Source organism: Lethenteron reissneri, unplaced genomic scaffold (genome assembly GCF_015708825.2).
Source record: "Lethenteron reissneri isolate LAM-NWPU_2019-01 unplaced genomic scaffold, ASM1570882v1 scaffold_120, whole genome shotgun sequence".
Taxonomy (NCBI): Eukaryota; Metazoa; Chordata; class Hyperoartia; order Petromyzontiformes; family Petromyzontidae; genus Lethenteron; species Lethenteron reissneri.
In genome coordinates, this window is record NW_026890893.1 from 494,638 (window position 1) to 519,495 (window position 24,858).

General features: G+C 44.5%; 2 protein-coding genes across 3 annotated transcripts in view; one reads left to right on the top strand and one right to left on the bottom strand.

Annotated features, from left to right (window-relative positions):
* Positions 1-2,542, bottom strand: part of LOC133361681 (guanylate-binding protein 1-like) — an 85,868-nt gene extending 83,326 nt beyond the window's left edge. For both annotated transcript variants that reach the window (XM_061580668.1, XM_061580666.1), the window contains exons 1-2: positions 1,891-2,542; positions 133-181 (exon numbers count right to left, since the gene is read on the bottom strand). In XM_061580668.1, coding sequence (XP_061436652.1) covers positions 133-181; positions 1,891-2,080 — 239 coding nt within the window. In that variant the 5' untranslated portion in view covers positions 2,081-2,542. The remainder of the gene's footprint in view (positions 1-132; positions 182-1,890) is intronic.
* Positions 2,543-13,948: 11,406 nt separating this feature from the next.
* Positions 13,949-24,858, top strand: part of LOC133361688 (uncharacterized) — a 41,569-nt gene continuing 30,659 nt past the window's right edge. The window contains exons 1-3 of the mRNA XM_061580675.1: positions 13,949-14,418; positions 14,755-14,833; positions 23,858-23,886. Coding sequence (XP_061436659.1) covers positions 14,229-14,418; positions 14,755-14,833; positions 23,858-23,886 — 298 coding nt within the window. The 5' untranslated portion in view covers positions 13,949-14,228. The remainder of the gene's footprint in view (positions 14,419-14,754; positions 14,834-23,857; positions 23,887-24,858) is intronic.

Sequence of the window (24,858 nt, forward strand, 5' to 3'; positions counted from 1 at the left end):
CCTTAATGATTGGCCGTGTCCGGTGGTGGCGAGTTTAACGACACATTTATACTTACACGATCTAACCCCAAAACAAACCTCTATTTTAGATAACATTTACAGTATATTAAATTACGACAGTTAATCTCTGACCTCTTAGTCACCACCTTGGTCGTTTTGTCTTCTTTTGGTGTTACAACTCCTGTGGGGGTCACACACAGAAGCCGTGAAAAGCGCATTGACTGATTTTTCAATGTATCTCTGTGCACGTGTGTGCGAGTGGATTCGATAACTCGTAAATATCAAAGACGTTAAAAAATACCTGAGCATCAAGTTGTTTTTCATGCTGTAAGGGTTTTACCATGACGAGATCATTCCACGTATATGTGGTTAATGCACACATGAATCCTTGCGAAAGGTTTCAGTTTAGTGTTTTAACATCTTAACGCCTGTTTTATTGCCAGAAATGGTAAAACATTTTCTTATATTTTCATACTGGCAAGGGAGGTCCAATGATGTTAATTTGACAATATTGCAAGAACAAATTTGCAATGAAAGAAAATCACGAAAAGTTTATTTTCGGTGTTAATTTCACTTTCACTGAAAGGAAAATAACGATTGATATGACTCTCCCCCTTTGTACATACACTGTTGCCTATCCTGGATATATAAATATATTTATTCAAGAAGATCTTTTGGTTACTTTTTTGTCATACCAAAAAACTTGCTAATTTTATTTTTTGTTGGCCCTTGTAATTTCCGTAGGCCCTGGGCACAGTGGCTACTGTGGCCCATTAGATAATACGGCGCTGATCAGTGCACATTGCAGCAGAACGAGACAGGGGGCATGGAACAATAGGAAAGAGAACAAAAGAAACCCGTCACCACCTCGGTGGCTATGATCGACGGAGCAAACTTTACTCTTTGATTATTTCGGTAAAGTCCTTGCAAAATGTTTCAGTTTGGTGTTTTAACATCTTAACGCCTGTTTTATTGCCAGAAAGGGTAAAACGTATTTTTATTACACGCTTTTTATTAACTTACTCTGTTGTTGTCGTTGTATCCTCAAATATTGTAACTCAATTTTTACCCACTTGCCAGTGTGTTATCGACTGCAAACTTGGTATACTTATGTCATACGGATGACTACTATATTCTATCATTAAAAATATATATATAAAAAAAAACATTTATGTTATGTTTCGGCTTGGGTCTAATTGTCCACGGTAAACTGACTTTGGCTGTAAATCACCACGGTCCCTTACGTTATGGGAAGCTTCGGGTCCACTTCCTGAAATCGTGGAGTTCTTGCATTACTAGTACGGTACATTTCATAAAAGCGTGTTTAAAAAAAGTTGTTTTAAATATTACTTATTTATATGTCAAATTAAATATACTTATCTACGACTTACAGCGTGCTCCCATTGAATGAGGAAGACTGAACAATGCACCTATCAACAGTAACGACATCTGTCCAGCAGCTGGAAGAAGAATCAACGCGTGAAACAAGCTAACAGCGGCGATAGTAGTAACATGGAGCGGAAGAACCAGCTGTAGGAAGTTATTACTGAAGGCCCAACGAAACAGAAGTGCTGAGGGCCTACATAAACCTTAATCCGGACCTGGCGTTGATGTTTACTCTATTGAGAGCGATATTGGCGCACACGCAAAATAAAGATTGATTGATTGACTCGATTAAACACTTTGTGTTTTCACGTAAAGTGGTAGTTGGGTATGAGATTGGGATGCATTTAACTCGCCCAATCACTCCCTCGCTTACTCAGCGCACTTATTCACTCACAACACTCACTGACCCACACTAACTCGCCCACTCATTCACCCACACCACACCACTCACCCACAAAAACACCCGACTCACTCATTCACCTACACCACACACACACCACTCACCTGTCGTTGTGCTGGCCAGTCGATTCATGAGGAAGGATTTTCCAGTTCTGTATTTTCCAACTATTGCCACCACCACCACCGGTTTGTCTATTTTACCCAGAAGATCAGCGGTTTCCTTGTTGACGTAGAACTTTGAGTTCTCGTCGGTCATGATGAACGGCATAGGCCTTGGTGGATATAGAGATGACATGGTGATACGTCTCTGTGCGTTTGTGTGTGTATCTAAGTGTGTTTATTTGTTCCTATAAGTGTGCACTCCTGTACGTCTCTATGTGTATCTCTGTATGTCTAAGTAGTGTTCTCTGGGGGGTTTGTTTCTATGTTTCTGTGTGTATGTATGTTTGTCACTACATTTCTGTGTATATGTACGTGTATGTTTTTTTGTGTTTCTGTTTATGCGTGTGTCTAAGTGAGTGTTTCTGTGTATGTATGTATCTTTCAGTCTGCTGTGCCTCTGTGTCTATGAGTGTCTATCTCTAAGTATTTCTGTGCTTTGTTAAGTTGGTCGGTGTCTATATTTCTCTGTCTCGGTATCTCTAAAAGTGTCAGTCTCTGTGTATGTGTTTTTGTATGTGTCCTGAGTTCGTGTCTACGTGTTTTTCTCTATCTCTAAGTCTGTCTCTGTGACTGTGCGTGTCTGTCTCTTGCCGCGTAAATCTCGCGCAATGAAGGGCAGAGCGTTTTTTACCTTTAAATTCCTTCTATGTGTGTGAGTGGGGTTTAAACAGGATGTGCTGGTTTAGGCTTGGTTAAGCGAATCTTCCTTTTTGGAATGAGAAAACATTAACAACACACACACACACACCTACACACTCGTAATGATGATTATAACATCATTAGACCTCCTTTGCCAGTACCAAAATATAAGAATAGGGTTTTTCCCCTTTTTTCTGGCAACAAAACTGAAACCTTTTTACAAGGAATCATGTGTGCATTAACCACTATACGTGTGGTCACAATGCAAATAAAAAACACACTGATAATAAAGGCATTGACCTTGAAACTGATTGGTCCACACCAGAGACGGATTTCTTTTGAGCTTTGTCTCAATCAGTGCTAGACCAGATGACACCAAAAGGCGTACAGCTCAAAGACAATGCAATATCAAAGTAATGAGGGCTTGGGGTAAGCATCTACATCATTAGACCTCCTTTGCCAGTACAAAAATATAAGAATAGGGTTTTCCCCTCTTTTTTCTGGCAACAAAACTGAAACCTTTTTACAAGGAATCATGTCTGCATTCATCACAATACTTGTGGTCAAAATGCAAACACAAGTATTGTGGTTAATGCATACATGAAAAAAAAAGTTTCAGTTTTGTTGCCAGAAAAAAGGGGAAAGCCCCTATTCTGATGATTATAACAATGCTCATTGTTTTTTATATAGCGCTCTATATGTCAGGGCAAATCAAAGTATTTTTATCCTACCACATCTAAAACATTTAACAAGAGAACTCATGGCAGTTGTTCCTGGGGGGTAAAACGTGACAGCACCTTGCCTGCAAACCATCACGAGTCTAATTTAACTCGCAGGTTCTCACGACCGGTATTACGATGCGTATTTTGTGTTTGTATTAACATGGTTTGCTACGTACGGTGCAAAAGAAGTTCAACATATATAGAAACATACATTAATACAAATGGTGTCCGACATCACAACCTCAATCAACTGACAGCCAAACAATACAAGTTGTTACACGTACAAGAAGATGTCGTGCCACAGACTTAAACCGTTTAACACCGAGGCTTTTGTCACCAATATTTTCCACAATGGATACTTTTGGGTTAGATCGCGTGAATATAAATTTGTCGTTAAACCCGCCACCACCCGACACAGCCAATCAGTAATGGTTTGTCACGTAAACAAAACGCAGCCAATTTGTTATTAGTACAGCACGAACCGGTCGTGTGTTGGAGTGTAAACCCACTACAACATTTATAATTTGAGTACCTGGTGACGTTTCGCCAGTAATCAAGACAACAGCCAGCATCATCAGGCGACAGCCCATAGTTGTGGAGAAATCCTCCTGTTTCGGTCTTAAATAGACGGGGGTAATAAATGTGACTTAAACAACCGCCGCCAACATCTCACACCATCGGCCAGATTTCAAGAAGGCTTCTGCCAAACTCGCCCCACGAAGACCCCATACTTTATAAGATTGAAAGCATTTTTAAGCAGGTGATAAGGCGGGTCGAGGTTGCCAGAATGATTGGCCTAGAATGTGCAAAAAATATGGCATCTTTCACTGCCGATAAAATCTCATACAGCACATATTGAATTCTTCGAAATTTTGGAAATATTTAATTGTCTGGGTTGAAGATAAAAAATCAACATAGCTCATCAACCGTCTGTGGCACGTTTAATCTAATTACGTGTATTTATTATGAGTAAACATGTATGTAGACTTCATGATGTTTAGTAAAAAAATGTGTTTCCAGAAATGTAGGCAAGGAACGAGACCCCCTCATGTTATCATGATGTATAATTGAGAGTGTACTTTGAGTAATTACGAGTTTTCGTAGCATTTCCCAATAATATTTACCTTTATTATAGTAGAAGATTCATGTGCTTTTATAATGTTTTTATACCCGTCTCTTCCCCTCCGACGAGGCTTCGCAGAAAGCTCTGCAAAAATAGCAGACCATTTCCTGGGGTTTGGAGATCGTACCACCATTTTCTCCCTTAAGGAAAGTAAAAGGCTGTGGCGCTGGAAGCTATTTTTTAAATGGAATTAGAGAGGAGAGTGATTTGTGATCACGGGCTAACGAGGCAGATTAAATCTCCTCAACAAGCCGCGACCACAACTCATCCTGCGGTAAGCCTCCTCATGCTGCAATGTTGTATATGGTGGGAGTGGGCCTGTAGTTTTATTTCAGCCAGCTGGAACACCTCTGTCAGCCATGGTCTCCGGGGGGTCTGGACTGTAAACTTAATGTAGCCATTACAGCTACATGAGCCACAGTCTTGAAGCTCACCCATTTTTGCTTGGCATCAGGAATAGGGGGGGATGGATTATGGTAACACCACCTGCAAGAGATGATACAATTCTATTCCCACTTGCAACTATCAGGCTATTGTGAATTTGAATGGGGTCCTAGATAGACACCCACAACCGCAGTGGAAGAATGGCAGGTGCATTTTACAAATGACAAACCGATGGTCAGTAGGCAGATCGGCTCCACGGTAGGTCCTGGTGTCAAGGACATGGGCCTACATCTGATTTGTCATTAACGCCCTTTGTCATGGAGAATGTTTTTATATACAGTATAACCCCTCAATCTAGATTTGATATAACATCTCTTAACGACCACCCCTGTTAAGGACTAATCGCTTAAAAACGAACCTCCATTAAGCCCAAAATGTAGTTTATAGTGTAGTGTATAGTAGTGTAATATGTGTTAGTGTATAGTAGTCGAGTTCCTTCATAGAGCCCAATGTGTTCGCTTACCGACCATTCTCTTGTAAATATTAATTCATGCATTGATTAACCATGTTGTTTTTATGTTATGTGTTCATAATGTTAGTATCTATATGGATTAATATGCATTGTTAAAATATTCCAAAGTACTTTTTTGGGTGAAAAATTGTAAATTTCGATGCTATCGGAACAAATGAAGCCTTTAACGTGTATTTGCCAAAACTCGCTTAACAACCAAATCACTTAACGACCTATTTCGTGGAACCAATTGCCGTCTTAAGAGTAGTTCTACTGCATATGAAAAAAATGTAAGCATCAAAACAATCTAACAAAACGCTTTTGAGTGAGAACAGCTAAGCAGCACTGGGCAAGGTAACATAGCCCACCCCCCATCATTCACTCAGCCAATGAGAGCAACGGACGCTGTGATTCGATTGCCCACGATATAGTCACGATTGTATTTATAAATAGAAGAAACATCTATTTCGATTTAAAGCTTTCGTGACTGCAGGGATTCATCTTCTTGGTTCTTTCGGTAAAGTCACGTAGAAGGGAAGTAATAAAATAATAAAAATAAAACATAATAAAATAAAATAATTCTCACGACGTTTCGGCTACAACGCAAGCAGCCGTCTTCAGGTGAAGAATGAGACACTACCAAGCTAGGAGCTTATATATAAGCTCCTAGCTTGGTAGTGTCTCATATTTTATTATGTTTTATTTTTATTATTTTATTACTTCCCTTCTACGTGACTTTACCGAAAGAACCAAGAAGAAACATCTATTTGTTAAGCCAGTGTGATAACTCACGATGCCAGGATAGAATATCAGGCTCCACCTAAAAAAAACACTCACTGCAGAAATGTAGAATTGAGGGCATCGCTCAGATTACAGAGCTCTTGTACTGAAAATTACCCGGATTCGGAGTCCAACAGCTCCCCCAGTGTTGCCTTGTAGGAGGAGTGCAGCAGAATGTACTTGTGAGGACAGGACATAACACTGGTGTTAACATAATAAATTATGATACGTTTTGTTGTGAAACAATGTTTACCATCTGCATTATTATTCTTCGGCAGTATTACCGATGCCCCCATGAAGTCCTCATATATTGCTCATCCCCATGTATAAAATAGCACCGATTCGATTAGCACTCAATTCTCCAGGAACGCATCTTGAGTGCTACGCGAGGGCTTCCTGTATATACAACAACAATAATAGTCGCCACTTGCCACTAAATGGCAGTGACGTCACCACGGCGCCTGTGCCAGGCCAGGTGCACTTTGAGGCCACTTAAAGCGTCGAAGGCTCGCTGGCAGGAGGTCAAAGGACAACCCCAGGTGCCATGGCTTGACTGAATGAGATTTCAGGCGGATGCACCACCTATGCTCCATACACATGTATACACACAACCCATATCTACAAAAATACATTAGAGGATCTCTGTATAATAAATCGGAATCAGAATATATTTTTGTATACTGCAGGAGAATTCCGAAAATCTATTTTTCACAGATGTCCAGTTGGGGCATGGGGTAAGAACGTTACAACAACACACAATACAAAACTACGATAATAGTGCAAAATACAAGAAAGGTAAACAAATCACCCAAACACGTACAAATAAACTAAACCATCGCCATCCTACCAGGCAAAGCCCACTGAGGCATTAATCTGTTTTTTAGAAGCCACCTGGCCACCACGAATGTTAGCTCAACAAAGTGTTGTTGAGCATGCACCTATAAACCAGCATAGGCACACGAGAGAGTGGTTAAACGAGCACCTCCGCGAAGCCACGTTTGTATCCCCAATGCTGGTATTTACACACTACAGCAATGGTTCTTCTTAACCTGGGGTGCACACATCCCCTGGGCATGCGAGATGCCCTTTCTGATGGTGTGAGACATGCCATATATTTTTAGAAAGACAAATTTAGTTTGATCACGCAAGTACAAACCCTATGTATTTATTAACATTATACATTGTTTAACTATTGAGAATCAAAGGGGTGCAAGGCTGCAGTCAAGGTAAAGAACCACTGCACTACAGAGAGTCCTCGTTTGACACCGAGTCAATTTCGTGTAGCTTGTGGACTAGTTCAGATATACTGTCATCAGCGGGAATCATTTTCAGGTCGGCGGGTGCACCGTACAGCGGTGGTCCAGATGTCATATGACCCGCATTAAGCAATAAAAATTAAATAAAAATGGAAGGGGTCAATTAATTGGGGGTCACAAGACCTCTGAACTGCCCTGTAGAGTTAACCACTCCGTTGAACCTTGATTTAAAAAGCGTTATATATTTCATGTTGGTTGACGATAAACAAATAACGGTTTTCTGAAATAATATTATTCGCTTTGATCATAGTTAATTTTATTGGAATTTCGAGAACCGCCAACGATATTAAATTTCGATTTAAAGCTTTCGTGACTGCAGGGATTCATCTTCTTGGTTCTTTCGGTAAAGTCACGTAGAAGGGAAGTAATAAAATAATAATAAAATAATAAAAATAAAACATAATAAAACAATTCTCACGACGTTTCGGCCACAACGCAAGCAGGCCGAAACGTCGTGAGAATTGTTTTATTATGTTTTATTTTTATTATTTTATTACTTCCCTTCTACGTGACTTTACCGAAAGAACCAAGAAGCCAACGATATTGTTAGTATCAGCTTTTTATTTATTTTAGAATTGTGTCCATATGAGTGAGTGTAGTTTTATTTTAGGTGCAGCACTTAGAAATATTTCAATATGGAAGGCGCTTCATAAAATAGAGGTTGCTATTAGTATTATTACTCAAGATCCTTCCTGAGGCCATCGAGTCAATGCCAGATGAAGCTAGTGTGGGTACTGTAGCATATGATATAAAGGGGTCCTAAATAAAATATATATATTAATACACAGATTTTTTTTAGTTGCACAGTAAAGTAATTGTATTTTTTTAATTGCTATACAGCCAGATAATACGACAAATCGCTATCTTAAACATCCAATCGTTCATAAAAGTTGAAGGCAGCATAGTACTATAGTAATAGAGCAAGTGCAGAATCACTTGACCGGAATTGATAGCTTAAACGCATTTAGCGTGGGTCCCTTGAAAGTGCGGGGCCCATAGCATGTTACTTTTGTTACTAGGATAATCCGGCACTGCATTGAGTGTGAGGCACTGCCGTGTTGTAATTGTCAGCACAACGAACTTGCAATGAGAAGCCATTGATTCCATTCGATCTCCTGGTGTGGCAGCTGAAACAACGGGGAAGTTTTCTTTAAAAAAAAATATTTTTCCGACTGCGCAGCAGTGTAGAATGGGTTACACCACACCGGATCTTTCAGCACGCAGGGTTCAATGAGGTGAAGTGTAGAAAACAATAGGCCAAACATTCCTCTCTACCAGGGCTCTATAGAGCTCCCTTCAGTGGAGGCTGTTTCACCAGCAGTGACATTTTAAAGACATTGCAGAGCTGCAGTGGACCACGACTTCTTTGCACCAGAGGTGTGGGGGGGGGACGAGGCGGCTGGGCGAGTTGTCTCTGTTCATACACGCGGGGTCCAGTTGGTCACATAGCCGAGTGACATTTGGTGAAAGATGCTAATCTCCGCATCATACCCACGCAAACGCATACCTGTGTAGTAGACCGCGACTTATTTGAACCAGAGAAGTTGAAGGGGGGTGGTTGGGTGAGTTCTGCCTCTACCTCCACAGTCCACAACTGATGTTAAGGGCAAGGGGATCAGGGGGGAGGGGGGTGCTCTGACTCTCAGGCCTGCAGGATTCGAGCGCTGCGGGAGAGGATTTGTAGGTTACCAATCGAAAATTAAGAAAAATGAAAAAAACGGCAAAAGTCTTCCAGAAAAATAAAAAATATATACTTAAAAAAACACGCTTTAATGAAATGTACCCTACTCGTAATGGCAGAACTCCACGACTCCAGGAAGTGGCCCCGCAGCTTACCATAGCGTAAGGGGCCGTGGTGATTTACAGGCAACGTGAGTTGAGCGTGGACAATTAGACCCGTAAAAAATATTGTTAAAAAAATATTTAAAAATTTCAAGGATAAAATATAGTATTGTCATCAGTATGACATACCTATACCAAGTTTGCAGTCGATACGGCATTGGAAAGACGGTTGAAATTGAGTTACAAGATTTGAGGATACGACAACAGACAGCGAGTTAAATAAAAGCGTGTTAATTTTTTTGACCAGGTAAGTCTTACTGTGCGTTTGTCGCTCTTTTTCAGAAGCGACCTGGCCACAAATGGTAGCTCAATAAAGTGGCTTATTGCGTGGACATGTATAGCAGCCAAATACTCTCAACGCACGTTTCCAAGTGTGGAGGGAGAAAACACTGGAGGACCCGAAATGCACGACCACGGGGAAAACAATAGATGTCTGTGCACGTATCTGCGGGCGTGTACGTATTTGTTTGCATGCATATTTACTTCTCTGTATGTATCCATGTGTATGTATATATACGAACACACATCCATTTTCGGTGTGTTCGTAAGTTCTTGGGGGGCCACGTTGAGATTAAATGTGGGGGTCACGTTGAAGACAAGGGACCACGCTCATAAACATGTAAGGAGACTCGACTACCCGCGTGTGGTTTATCCAATTTGCGGATTAACCGCGCACCTGAGATTTTAACGTAATTCAATACCTCATGGGTGAATAATATCAAAACAGTGATACATTTTTATTTTTGGAAATGTTTATTACAAGCCACGTGCTAACAACTGATCAAATATGTGCTCTGGTTAATCCGAAATCTACGTGATCGCCTCTACACTACAATAGTTGTATATATTTACAACAGTGGCCAAAGTTTGAATGCTTTTGATAGGCGTGGCTCTGCTGTTCACTGAGATAAAGTGCTATTATCATTAAACATGCACATCATTGATCGCACCATCGTTAGTATTCGTTCTAAATAGAAAGAGTCAGGACAATAATCATTCTTGATTTGAAGCTTTCGTGACTGTATGAATCCATACTCTTTGGTTCTTTCGGTAAAGTCACGTAGGTAGAAATGAAATAAAATAAATCACGACGTTTCGAACGCAACACAAGCGTTCGTCTTCAGGGGAAAATGGCGAAAGCAGCCGCGGAAATGGCGAGAGCAGCTCACAACGCAGCAGACATCACGGCTGCTCTCGTCATTTTCACCGAAAGACGAATGCTTGTGTTGCATTCGAAACGTCGTGATTTATTTTATGCCTACCTACATGACTTTACCGAAAGAATAAAAATCGTCAATTGCACTTCATTTTTAGTGATTCATCAGATCATTTATTTTGTGAGTTTTAATTTACGAATCTATGCGTTTTCAGAGAACTTAAACATAATTTATACATATGCAGTGTTGTCTGTGCGTGTGGGTGGCGTACGTCGACAAAAAAAATCCCTGGCAATCCCGTTACCACCGCAATGTGTGCCGCATCAACAACACGTTTCACTGCTCCCTGGTGCCCTCCCCCCCACCGATAACACTTCCTTACACGGCGTCCTCGAATTCGCGAATCGGCGACACCCTTCCAACACAGGAGGCACCGCAAACCCCCCCATACACACACGGCGTCCCTGAATTCGCGAATCGGTGACTCTCTCACAGCTCCCCATCCATGAACCGGCGACTCCCCCCACACACACGCGGCACATCTCCGTTTCCCCTTTTTCCCAGGCCCTTAACCCCAACACCCCTTCCCCCCCTGAGTCCCTTCTCAGTGCAAGGGAGAGTCCCCCCAATCGGGGACGTAGCTCATGTGATCCCGTCCACGGATGTGGTCACCCCCGCCATCTCTTGTAGATTCCACGCTGCGGACTCACACCTTGCCCACTGATGTCGCTCCTCGTGGACTAGGATGGTTCTGGCCATCGTTGAGGAAGAAATTTCAATGCCGATGTGCGGAGGGCAGGGCAACCCTCAATCTACTCGCCAGCCCCCACAGCCTCTCTGCCACATGATCCAACTCAGCAGCCTGGGTGTACCCAGGTTCCTCGTTCAGCTGCATGCATGGCCGCTTTTGGACCGCTAACACGGCTGCTTATGTCACACAAGGACATGGCTGATTTTGTTACACATGGACTGACATTGACTTGCTAGTCTCTCATTGACGTTAACATGCTATTCTCATTAACTTTGATCATTGACTTTAACATGCTATTCTACAAATGGACTGACATTGACTTGCTAGTCTCTCATTGACTTCAACATGCTATTCTCATTAACTACCTACGTGACTATACTGAAACTTAACTTTGACACGTAGACATGCAGCCGCCTACATGGCTGTTCTTGTTACACATAGACATGCAGCAGCTGCCGACACGGCTGCTTTTGTTACACGTAGATACGACTTTAATTTGCTATCTCTCATTGACTTTAAAATGCTATTCTCATTAACTTTGACTTGCTAATCCTTCTACAACCTATATAACCCCTTGCTTGTGGCTGCTTTCTCACCATTTTTCGCCTGAAGATGGACGCTTGTGTTGCGTTCGAAAGTCGTGATTTATTTTATTTAGGCCTACGTGACTTTACCCAAAGAACCAAAGAGTAGAGAGGCTTATCACCAAGAAGACCCAACCATCATCTACCACCATCACATACCCTTCCCGACACTGCAGCAGAATCTGCGGTTTTCGGATCAGCCTCTGCAGCCATCTTAAGATCCACAAACAAGATCCAACAGTAGGCCACTCATGCTTGACCCCGAGTGATCGCGGATGATGATAATTTGTCTATACGTTAATGCGTGTCTATATGTGCATATGTGTAGGGATCTCATTCCATAACATCTGGGTCTGTGCCGTGACCTGCTAATGGTGGGGCTCTTCCACACTTCACGTGGCCTCAAATTGCACCTAGCTTGGCACAATCACTGTGGCGACGTCACCACCACTTAGTGGCAAATAGTTTAAAATAGGCTTTCCCCTTTTTTCTGGAAACAAAACAGGTGTTAAGATGTTAAAACACCAAACTGAAACCTTTTACAAGGAATCATGTCGGCATTAACCACAATACCTGTGGTCAGAATGCAAACAAAAAACATACTCTGATAATATATGCATTGTTTTTTAAACTGATTGGTCCACACCAGAGACAGATTTATTTTGAGCCTAGTCTCAAAATGGTGTTAGAACTCAATTGTGATAGAATGTGTCGTAGAGCCCGGATATGAAAATTTCAGGATTTGACTAGATTTTGCACGTGGTGATCAAACGACATTCTGGTCGAGTATGGTGCTGAGGCTCCTTAGATGAGTAGATAACTAAATCCCGGTGTCTGCTACTGCCACATCTGATCCTCCCACAAATGTTTTCGTCTATGCCTGAGTGCCAACCAGCATAACCTCATATTTTTCTGGATTAATCAGCATTTTTTTCATGCAAACCACACATGCATCGCTCGCATGCAGCCTTCGATATTACAAAGGCTCTCCATATTTAACGTTGACTTCCCTGCAGTGTACAAGTGTGTGTCATCAGCAAATTGATGGAATTTGATATCATGCGATGAAATTATATCAGCTATTGGACAGATGCACGTTGAAAAAAGGAAGGACCCGAGGATGGACCCCTGTGGTATGCCGAAGAGGCACGGCATAGACGATTACTGTTCATCATCCAGCTTGATGAACTGTGATCGACCATTTATGTAAGACTCAATCCACCCAGTGCCATACTCAATATGGTGTTGAAGGCGGCTGAGATCGAGGCCAAGCTACGCTGTGGTGCACCAGTCATCAATTATCTTGGAAAGGTCATCAGTGATCTTTAGTAGAACCATCTCTGCACAGTGGAACTTCCCATCGCAGCGGCACGGGGAAGTAATCGCTATACGACCTTTGAAATCCTACTCAGGTTTGAGATCGGGTGGGTTCACAATGGCTCAACCCAACTCTTATCAGGAGCAGTGTTACCTGCGCAATTTTGAACCGGACTGGGAAACAGCCCTCGCTGAACGAAAGATTTGCCAGTTGGACAATCAGGGGCACAAGCACGTCCGACATGATTTGAGACTAGCACTGTACGTTGCCAACCGTGCTAGTTCGAGGTGTGTGGAGGAGAATAGTAGTAGGTTGTGTGATTGCCTGTATGTTGTACGTGAGAGGGGATGTGTGGAGGTAGCATAGCCATTAGCCGGCTACACTACACCCAGTGACCCGAGTTCGACTCCTGCTCACGGCCAACACCAGTGACGATTTTCCTGAACTGGTCCATGGGCCTCCCGTCGGTAGACTCAGCCTCATATGAGTACCTGGTGCGATGTGTACATGTCATCACTAGGGAGATAAAGGCGGCCGGGGGTGGTGCTGGCCACCCACCCCCTTGTGCGCCTGCGCCACACTTCAGAGGTGCTACTTGCTAACAGCACGTGCCTTAATAATCTGTAAAGGCTATACAGGGGATCTTGTATGCATATAGAGTATTTGCATGGTATGTGTTACTCTTATGTATTTGTTGGTGTAGGAGCGATAGTGTAGTGGTTAGCGCACTTCACTATGGGCGGTAGGGGGGAGTTGTCTTCGTGTGTTGTTTTCTCATTCCAATGAAGCAGTTTTTCGTCTCTGCTCGGTTTAAACCAGTGCATCCTGTTTCAACCCCACCATCACAAATAGGAGCTTATTGGTCAGTAACACACACCGTTCATTGTGCAGCTTGCTCAGAGACAGATACTCAAAGACACGGAGATATAGATTTATAGATACAGAGGAAAACTTAGGGACAGACCCAGGCTCACGAACAAAACCACACATCGAGACATACGTACGGAGATAAACACACACAAAGACAGCCACACACGCGCAGAGAAACAGAAATTTAGACACATACGCACAAATTTAAGCGAACAGAGTTATACGAGCACAGACTCAGAAACACACAGAGAGGCGCGCTTGGATACACACACATACACGTCACCATGGCATCTCCATATCCATCAGGACCTCTCCCGTTCATCATGTCCGACGAGGACTTCAAGTTCCATGTCAATAAGGAAACAGCTCAGGTTCTGACTAGAATCGAGAAACCAATGGTGGTGGTGGCGATAGTTGGAAAATACAGAACTGGAAAATCCTTCCTCATGAATCGACTGGCCCGCACGACGACAGGTGAGTGATCAGGTGAGGGGGTGATTCGGTGAGTAACTTCAGTTTAAATATAATACGAGACTGCCGCTTCACATAGCAAAAGTTTGTCCTCGAAAGTGCTTAATTAGTTATAACATTACATTTTAAGTTGCCCAACAAAACGAAGTCAAGCGTAATGGTCAAGGTGAATACATTTTAGCACTGCCTTTTTGTGTGCAACTATTTGTATTAACGTGGCCAGTTCTCTTCATGGTAACTCTGTAACAGAAAAAAAACAGCTGTACACGTATACTAAATATTTGCCTATATGTCATATTTCTGTGTCATCGCATGAGCTCTGCCGTGTTTCACACACAGATGGACATAAAAGCCAGTCTACCCCCACAGGAGCAGGGAAACCCAAAGAAGACAAGAAGCCCAACTATGTAACCAAAAGGTAAGAGATTAAATGTCATAATTTAATATAAACATACTATGTAATGTGGTGTTGTTTGCATCACATTCTTGTCAATGTGCTTCAGGTCCATAAAATACACACACGTCCATCTATATATTTAAAAGGGAAATTTTTGAATGTGTCTGTTCAAAATGTTTAGCGTACTTCCCGATATGCAACAAACTTGAAATTTGCCATGTGGGTACTTTCCAGACTGTACACCATGCAAAATTTATTAAAATACACTTTTGTAGAGTTTTTTTTTGGCGGGGGGGGGGGGCACAATAATGCACATATTTTGCATTGCAAGTGAGCTGTGACGTCACATCTGGCATGTCACCCGCGCATGCAGAAGCATAACGCAGTGTGCCTGCTGACGTCACGCATCCCCCCCCCAACCCTCCGCAAGTAAAGTGCCATACAAATATCTAAGGCGTTCTTCGCGCAGCATTGCTTTATTATTTCAGTCGCTTACTGCCGTACGCACCCTAAAAGTTGCGTGCGTCTGCAGCAAGCGCGTGTATGTGTACCTATGGACGCGCGTGTGTGTGGGGGAGTGGTAGTGTCGTGGTTAGCGTGCTGTGCTATGAACACGGCCACCACCGGTGACGATTATTTGAACCGGTCCTGGGCCTCCCCTAGGTCGACTCAGCCTCAAACGAATAACTGGTGTGGTGTGTGAACATCGCCACTGGGGGAACAAAGTCGGCCGGGCGTGGTGCTGGCCACCCACCCTCTCGTGTGCCGTGCCGCTTTCATAGGTGCTTGCTAGCAGCACTTGCCCCCTACAGTCTCACAGGCTACATGGGGGATCTTTGTCTTTATCCTGTGTGTGTGGGGGGGGCAGCGGTTCACGCGCTGCGCTACGAACCCGGCGACCCTAGTTTGCTTCCCGCTCACGGCCACCACCGGTGACGATTATTTGAACCGGTCTTAGGCCTCCCTTAGGTCGACTCAGCCTCAAACGAATAACTGGTGTGGTGTGTGAACATCGCCACTGGGGAGACAAAGGCGGCCGGGCGTGGTGAATCCAAGTCCCGGGCGAAGCCGGATAGAAAGACTAGTCTTCTTCTTCTCTTATATATAAAAGTCTCTGCGCACGCGTGCTTGCGAGGCATTTGGCTTTTGAGCGGTGGGGTTTATGTCGAAAAATGTTTGCCAGGCAGCACGCCCTAAGTGGACATATGCTTTTCCGTTTTCCCATCCGTAAACTTTAAAGTAGTTTAATTAGCAATTTTGTACTATTTTGCATTATTTATTTATCTCCATGCCCCGCCCAAGCTGCACGGGGGTTGCCCTAGCAACGCACGCCCATCATCGCTGGGGGGTGGGGGGAATTTCTCCTTCGCGTTCAGAATGCAACAAAAATACATGCAACCCTGACGGTACATTCATCAAAATGTCATGTCCTCTTCTTTCCCCTCCCACCCCCAATATGTGCACTTACTACTATAGGCTCGGTACATACTAATATTATAGCTGTTAGATAGTATTATTGTAGTATTATTGTAGCTCGGGCAGGGGGATGGTGGGGGGGTAGCGGCCCAACCCCCAGCCTGCCAATGTCTTACCTCCAATCGAGGCGAGGCCGCGGGCTCTGCACGGGACTAGGCCTCACTACGGCACTCTGTCAGGTGAGTACGTTGTGCTATAGAGTCCATATATACTGCTATAGAGTCAGCATGTACTACTATAGTGATACCAGGTACCACCACAGTCAGTATGTACTGTTGTAATCATACAGGTACCACCACAGTCGGTATGCACTGCTGTTATCAAGTTCAAGTTCATTTATTAGGTATAGCCCTGTGAGCCATTCGGCTCTTGAATCGGGTGTACCCGCAACAAACAAAAAACAAAAAACATAAACAAAAAACATCTTAAAGTGAATATGTGACGAAGTGCAAACAGAAAATCCAAGAAAAGACAGCAAAATATTGCATTAAAAAACACCGTACATCAACGCTGTGTGCAAAAATCCCAGTGGGATGCAAGTCAAACAACAACAACAACCATAAGACAACTTAGATTAAGGCCATCAGTCTAACTCTGTACTACAACAAACAAACATGGCTAAACCAATACACTTTTCGAAATCACCTAAATAAAGCCATGAAAGCAATGAAAAAGCAATCGTAGGAACTGTGATGGAATTTTCAAAATAAATGGCATAACGTACTACCATAACCCTGCAGCCATAGCTGGCTGCATGAGCCACTCCACAACAGCAGGAGCATCAATCGGAGTATTATAATTTTTCAATGCACCTTTTAAGATCAGCACACTAAATCAAAACACAGGTCATACTTTGTAGCGATCATCCGGAGCGAAACATTTTATTTTAGGCCACTGAATAGCACTGGCAGCTAGGGGTGTGCAACTCCTCTAGAGCCGTTTTGAGTGAAGATCTCATAGGTAGTGACTCAAGTTTCAATTTTTTGGCAACAGAATTCCACAGACCCTGGGGGCATCAATAGCAAAGGCCCTTCCAGTATATGTACGGCAATAGGGAATATTAAGCTGGTAAATGAGTGTAGACCTTAGGTCAAATTTGTTCTTTGAAACAGAGATGAGATCCAGCAGGTAATCTGCGGATTTTTTTGCAAGTACATCATGAATAAATAAGATCTGGTGCACAAGCCGTCAAACATTCAGAGATGTTAAGTTTGACCCAATGTAGATATCACAGTGGTGAGTCCTATATGGGCAGTTCAATGCAAATCTTAAGGCCGAGTGATACATTGAGTCAAGCTTCTTCAGTACAGTACTTGGGGCTGATTTATACACAATGTCACAGTAATCAAGTAGAGGCAGTATGGTAGCTTTTATCAATTATGAAACCAGATACCACCACAATATGCACTGCTGTAATCATAGCAGCTCCCACCACGCTCAGCATGCACTGCTCTAATCATAGCAGGTACCACCACAGTATGCGCTTTCGTGATAGCAGGTTCCACTACAGTCGGTATGCACTGCTGTAGTGATAGCAGGTACCACCACACTCAGTATGCACTGCTGTAGTTAAAGCAGGTTCCACCAACGTCGGTATGCAATGCTGTAGTTGAAGCAGGTACCACTCCAGTCAGTATGCACTGCTGTAATAGCAGGTACGACAGCACGTGGTATGAACTGCTGTAGATATAGCAGGAACCACCATAGTCAGTATGCAATGCAGTAGTTAAAGAGGTACCACCAAAGTTGGTATGCACTGCTCTAGTGAAAGGTACCACCACAGTCAATATGCACTGCTGTAGTGATAGCAGGTTCCACCAACGTCGGTATGCACTACTGTAATCAAAGCAGATACCACCACAGTTATTATGCACTGCTGTAGTAAAATCAGGTATCACCACAGCCGCTATGCACTGCTGTCGTGATAGCAGGTACCACCACAGTCAGTATGCACTGCTGTAGTGATAGCAGGTACCGCCACAGTCGGTATGTGCTGCTGTAGTGATAGCAGGAACCATGAGTCGGTATAAACTGTTGTAGTTAAAGCAGGTCCCACCACAGTCAGTGTGCACTGCTGTAGTCATTGCTGGATACCACCACAGTCAGTACGCACTGCTTTTGTTAAAGCAAGTACCACCACAGTCAGTATGCCCTGCTGTAGTGATAGCAGATACCACCTCAGTCGGTATGCCCTGCTGTAGTGATAATAGATACTGCTATATAGCGTTAGTAGATACTAAAACAGTCAGTATATACCACTACAGTCAGTCAATTCTGCTACAGTCAGTAGATACTACCATACAGTCAGTAGATACTACTATGGTGAGTAGCTACTAGAGTCAGTAGATACTACTATAGAGTGAGTAGATACTGCTATAGAGTTGGTAGGTACTACTATAGTCAGTGGATACTACTACAGAGTCAGCAGATACAACTATACAGTTAGTCGTTACTACTATAGAGTCGGTAGATACTACTGTAGGGCCAGTAAATACTACTACGGTCAGTCGTTACTGCTACAGTCAGTAGATAGTACAATAGGGCCAGTAGATACTACTTTGGTCAGTAGTTACTACAGTCAGTAAATACTGCTATACAGTCAGTAGCTACTACTAACTCAGTAGATACTACTGTACAGTCAGTAGATACAACTACAAAATCAATATATACTACTTATTATGTTGTTTGTAGTGTGTGTAGGTATATATGCCTACGTGGGTGTAAAAATATTTTTTGAGGGGGGGGGGGGGTCGACAATTTTCGGAAAACTTTTAGATCAAATATTTACCCCCCACTTTCTGTAACGTTTTGGACTTGTGCAAGCCTCTTATAATTTTGTTGGTGGAGAAATGGACAAACGGCCCACTGCGCTTTCACAATCACTTAGTATCTGTCTATGTATATGTAAACATTTTAAGAGAAGATTTGAAATATGTTTTTCGCCCCGGCAAAGCCGGGTACTTCCCGCTAGTAGGCTATTAAAAGGCATGTCATGAGCCTACAAAGTATTCAAAACAATGCAGTCAACAGGCTATGCCAAATACTTTGCATGTGTGTGTATGTGTCAACTTTAACACACTACTATTTCAAGATTTAGACTGGACAAAGTTCGTATCTACATTTCCTCAGTCTCGCGCCGACACCGATGCCTTCTGCTGCTGTATATTTAGAGTTTTATGTTCTCTCTCTCCCCGTGGCCGCGTGGATTTTTCTCCATATCCTCCGGGTGTCTCTCCACATTTAGAATCCACGTGATGATGATGTCACTTCGTTGAGCTATCAATTGTGATGGCCAGATCGCTTTTGAAAAATAGCTACCACATACCTCAGTAGTGGGGCTTTACATTTGGTAAAATAAACATTAACATTGTTGGGATTGACTTGTAGCCCCTTTGGTTCGAGATGATTATTCGTTGTGCCAATTTGGCACATATTTGGTGTTTCTCTAGTCCGTGTGTCATGTACTGCTGTATATATTTACGAGATTACCAAAGGGTATAACAGCGAGTACAATCCATGTTGTGACATTGGAGGTACACACATTTTCAATTGGTTTCAAATATTTTGAGCTTGTGATGGCCAGTTGCTTATGACAAAATAGCGTTATAGTTCAGTGGGCCTACAATTTATATTGCCACAATTGGTGTTAAGTTGTATTGTACTAGCTGTACTACCCGGCTTCGCCCGGGACTTGTATCCACCACGCCCGGCCGCCTTTGTCCCCCCAGTGGCGATGTTAATACGCCACAGCAGTTACTCGTTTTGAGGCTGAGTCTCTCCCTCACCACTCTCCCTCCCTCACCACTCTCCCTCCCTCACCACTCTCCCTCCCTCACCACTCTCCCTCCCTCACCACTCTCCCTCCCTCACCACTCTCCCTCCCTCACCACTCTCCTCCCTCACCACTCTCCCTCCCTCACCACTCTCCCTCCCTCAGCACTCTCCCTCCCTCACCACTCTCCCTCCCTCACCACTCTCCCTCCCTCACCACTCTCCCTCCCTCGCCACTCTCCCTCCCTCGCCACTCTCCCTCCCTCACCACTCTCCCTCCCTCACCACTCTCCCTCCCTCACCACTCTGTAGAGGACGTGAAACTTTGATGAATTTACCTCAGAGTCGCGTGGTGGGTGTCGAGGCCTAGCACCGTGCAGAGCCTCCGGCCTCGCCTAAATTGGCCACCTGGCTGAGGCCGGGTATGGGTGCCGTTCCCCCCCCCCCGCGCTACAATAATACTGTCTAATCGCTATAATTTTATCATCTACCGACCCTATAATAGTAATTGCACACATTGTGGTGGGGGGGGAGTGAAGAGGACGTGAAACTTTGATGAATTTACCTCAGTCACGTGTTAATGCGTGCGCCTATTTTTAACGGGAATTAAAAATGGCGTCCACCCCGCGGCGAAGGCGTCGCTACCCGTTACCAGGGGCAACCGCCGTCCAAAGAAAGCGGCGAAGGCGTCGCTACCCGTTGCCAGGGGCAACCGCCGTCCAATGAAACTGCGTATGGTCCGGCGACACACAGACACACACACAGACAGACAGATTCGCGATTTTATATATATAGATTCTTGTCCCCTTCTGTATAACGTGGCTGGTTGAGATGGCTGTGCCATGCAACTCTAAGTAAACATAAGCCAGGTAAAGGGATCATTGAACCTCTGTAACAGCTGCATCAGTTTCTGGCCTATCTTGGCCTATGTACACCTGGGGGAACAGGAACGGATAGGCAAGCGACCTTGGCGAGTCGCTACTGGCTATAAATTCCTCTATGGCCTCACATATTTGCCACTATTCCCATTGAAACGCTAACCAGATACAATTCTGCATGCTCCCTAATCCACAATTTGCCAAGGGGTCCCTAAGCTCGACAGTGTGCAGTGTTCAATATGGCACTGCTCACCGCACACTTTGAATGCGACCTACTACTTCATGAAGACCGAATTTATCTCTGGCTTTGTTGTTCCTGTGCAAGCCAATTCACGACACGAACACTCGCAGCAACATTAATACAGCACACGATAATCAGAATGATAATGTGTATTCATACTGGAGGAATCCGAGCAACTATGAAGCTATTTTTCACAGATGTCTAGTAGGGGCACGGGGTAAGAACGTTACAACAAACAATACAAAAACATGATAGTGGTAATTGGGGTCAACAAAAAGCTGGGGGGCTGAAAATTATCAGGCAACATTGCATTAGGAAGACAAAGGGGGGTGACAATAGGCTGGAGCCAGGAGGGAGAAGGGGGCCACTGCGATCGAGTCCGCCACACTGCAAAGTCTGTGAAGTGCAGCAGCGGAGTTCTGGTTGGACCCGTGATGAGGAAGAATATGCAGCCTCGACCCGGCTCAATGCCACGTACGCAAAGCTTCCCTCCGTGCCCGGTATGCTGATATGGTGAAGACTTCCCTGGCAGGAGCTCGACCTCCCATCCTTGGGATTACGGCCACGTGGCCTGGAAAAGGAGCCGCTTGACGCAGGTGACAACGGCCCACATTCACGCGAGATGGTGCGGAAGTTACACGGTGCCGGCGTGGACTGGCTGGCAACCGCCAGCAGCCAGGCCACCAAGAGGACACCCAGTGGGCGCGGGGACAGGCAAAAGATGCGGGAGGAGAGCAGCGCCAATCGTCAGGGACAGTGAGGAAGCCATGTGGCATGGGCGAGGGTGCGGCCCAGCGAGGAACTGTTGGCAGCCAGGCTGCCTAGAGGACACCCAATGGGCACGGGATCAGGCAGGAGACGTGGTCGGGGAGTGGCGCCTCCAACCAAACAAATGCGTCGATAAAATAATAAATTAAACAAATAATAATGGTGGAGGACGAGAAGAAGAAGGGGAAGACAGAAGGAGAGAGAGGTAGGGGAGGTAAAGGATGGCAGAGCGAAAGTAGGGATCGAGCAGATGGCTGCTGCTGTCAGCTTGCGTGGCACTGCCGCCACGTTATGCTACCCATGCCCACCATCGTGTTGGTAATTACACGCCCATGGGCTGCACAAAAGCATAGTAGCCTCTTACCATTATCATTTAGATAATCTAGCTCATGCCTTCTAATCACTCCAGCCCAGGTGCCTGTGTAATGACTGAATTGGGCATTAAAGTCACCGAACAGGATGACTATTCTGAGGGGCCACTTTAGCTCACACCTGTGACATAAGGTCATACAAGGCATCTGACTCATCGGCCTTTGCCTGCATTCCTCCAGTTATGTTAATCTTCAATGGGGGCACAAGAAGAGCCACTCTTTGTCTGTTTGGCAGTTTTCTGCCCCGGGTAGAGGATTGTCCACCGCTCATAGTGACTGGAGCCAGAACCAGTCCACTGGACCTGAATTCTCCAGATTCAGCCTCTCTTCCGCAGTGAGCACTCGCACATTCCACGTGGCCACTCGCAGTGGCTTTTGCTATTTGTGGAGGAACTCCAGGAGTGCAGGTTCAGTCTCCTGCCTCCAACAAATGGCGTTTGACCAGAAAACATCATAGACGCCTGCCCTTTTGGGGCCTCCAGCACAAGCTTAGTTGAATCTTTAATTCGTAAAGTCATGGTAAGTGAATTGAAGTTATAGGGGACACCAGTCCCTCGTACACATCCGGAGCCCCCGTTTGTAACTGTGGGGGCTACGAGCACCATCAGGGGAACAGCCAATTGGAATTTGCCTCCTCCACCCCCGCCCCCATGACATTTCTCACAGCCATGACCGTCCTACCATTTGAAGTTAACAGACTAACATGCACAGCCACACTTTACACACAACACGCACATATTTGAATGCGAGACTCAACAACCTAAACACTCATAAAAAGCTAGGACCATCAAGGGTTCACACGATGCACATTATGTACAGTACATGCACCAGACCTACTGTGCATGCACCACAAAGAGCACAGTACATAAACAGTACACACAACACACCTCCAGTTCAGGCACTACAAACGGCACATTGTGTATACTATATGTATAGAGCACACAACTCTTCCTCGGAGGTCCACAATCCAGTGGATATCTGAGCCCAGTCCCAAGCCTGGATAAAAAGGAGGGTCGGGCAAAAGGGTGGTGATACTTCGGCCGTGAAGGGGGAAAAAACTAAAAGGATCCAATGCCACATGACGACCACAGAAGAATGATACCAACTCGAATGTTGCCCCGGTCAACAAGGTCGCTATGACACCATCAGAAAACAAAGCAGCTGCACGGTACTTTTCGGCGATAATCTTAGCCACCTCAAATCGCGTATAGTTTGGAACATCACCCCTGTGTCCCGGAAAACAGACCCATTAAGTTAACCCTGTATAGATGAAACACACATGTTCGATACAACTGTGTTCGCCATGGTTTTCCTGTACATGCACTGCAAAATGCCTGAGGATATGAGGTATACACTTTTATTATTATTTAATTTTACCTTAGTAACCTAAGAGTAAGTATACACTCATTGTCCTTTGAAGCCAGCAGGTTGATGTACATCTTAAGACATTGATTGATATCTGCTACTAAACTCGTATCAATACAAAAGTGAGAATTGAATTGCGATTTTCTGCTCATCTTGCTTTGCTCCTTTCTAACAGGGATCCCGGTCCTCCAAAGGCTGATAAAGGTATGACCACTCCCCCCAGTGCATCTAACATTGGACAAGGTCGAGTGGTTAGTGTCTGTCTCTTGCTGCAGACGTTCGCAGGTGGATCCACATAGCTGAACCAGTTAATGTGGTTGTTGTGTTTATTTCAAAACACACAGTCATGGGGGAGTTTGGATGGAGGGGGGCACGGGGGGAAATGCCCCCCCCCCAAACCGGACACATTAATTAATTTATTTTCAGTAGTTTAAAATTAAGTTAAAAATATCTATTAATTGTGTAACGGGTTCCGGAGACACTTGTAGATGTAACTTCTTTATTACAATACAACACTCCAACAGTCCTGATACTCTGTTACAGCCTAGGTACACAGCCTAGCTACACAGCCTAGATACTCTAGATACTCTACTCTGGCTACGCTCGCCCTCACAAGGTCGTAGAGTCGGGAGTTCCAGAGTCCCACCACTGGCTCTCACAGCATCCCAGAGTCTTCAGATGGCTGGTCGTGGGTCTTGGGTCTTGAGTTTCAACTGGGCCCCGATCGTCCAGGGAGCTCTCCTTTTATGCCTGGTCCAACGAGGGGTGGGGCCGTGTGCGCCACCAGACATCCCACAGAGCACACACAGCCCCCCCCCGTTGGCGGCGCCCAGGGGATTAAGCGCCTGGGAACTCAACGCCTGGCGCCCAGAGGCTTAAGCGTCTGGACCCCCTGGGAACCCAGCGCCTGGCGCCCAGAGGCTTAAGCGTCTGGACTCGCCTGGGATCCCAGAGCCCCCAGCAGCCCCTCCCTTCTTATGTCACTACATTACCCCCCTCTACGTAGCCTCCAGCCGACCCGGCTGTCAAAAAAAAAATACAATTGTACAAGAAATTATTTGTTAACCATCAAAATGAGTGTGTGACAAATCAAGAAAAAAAAATGAGAAGAAAGCGCCTCTCCCCCTCCTGTGGTCACCGATGCAGAACAACACTGTATAAACACATATATGCAGG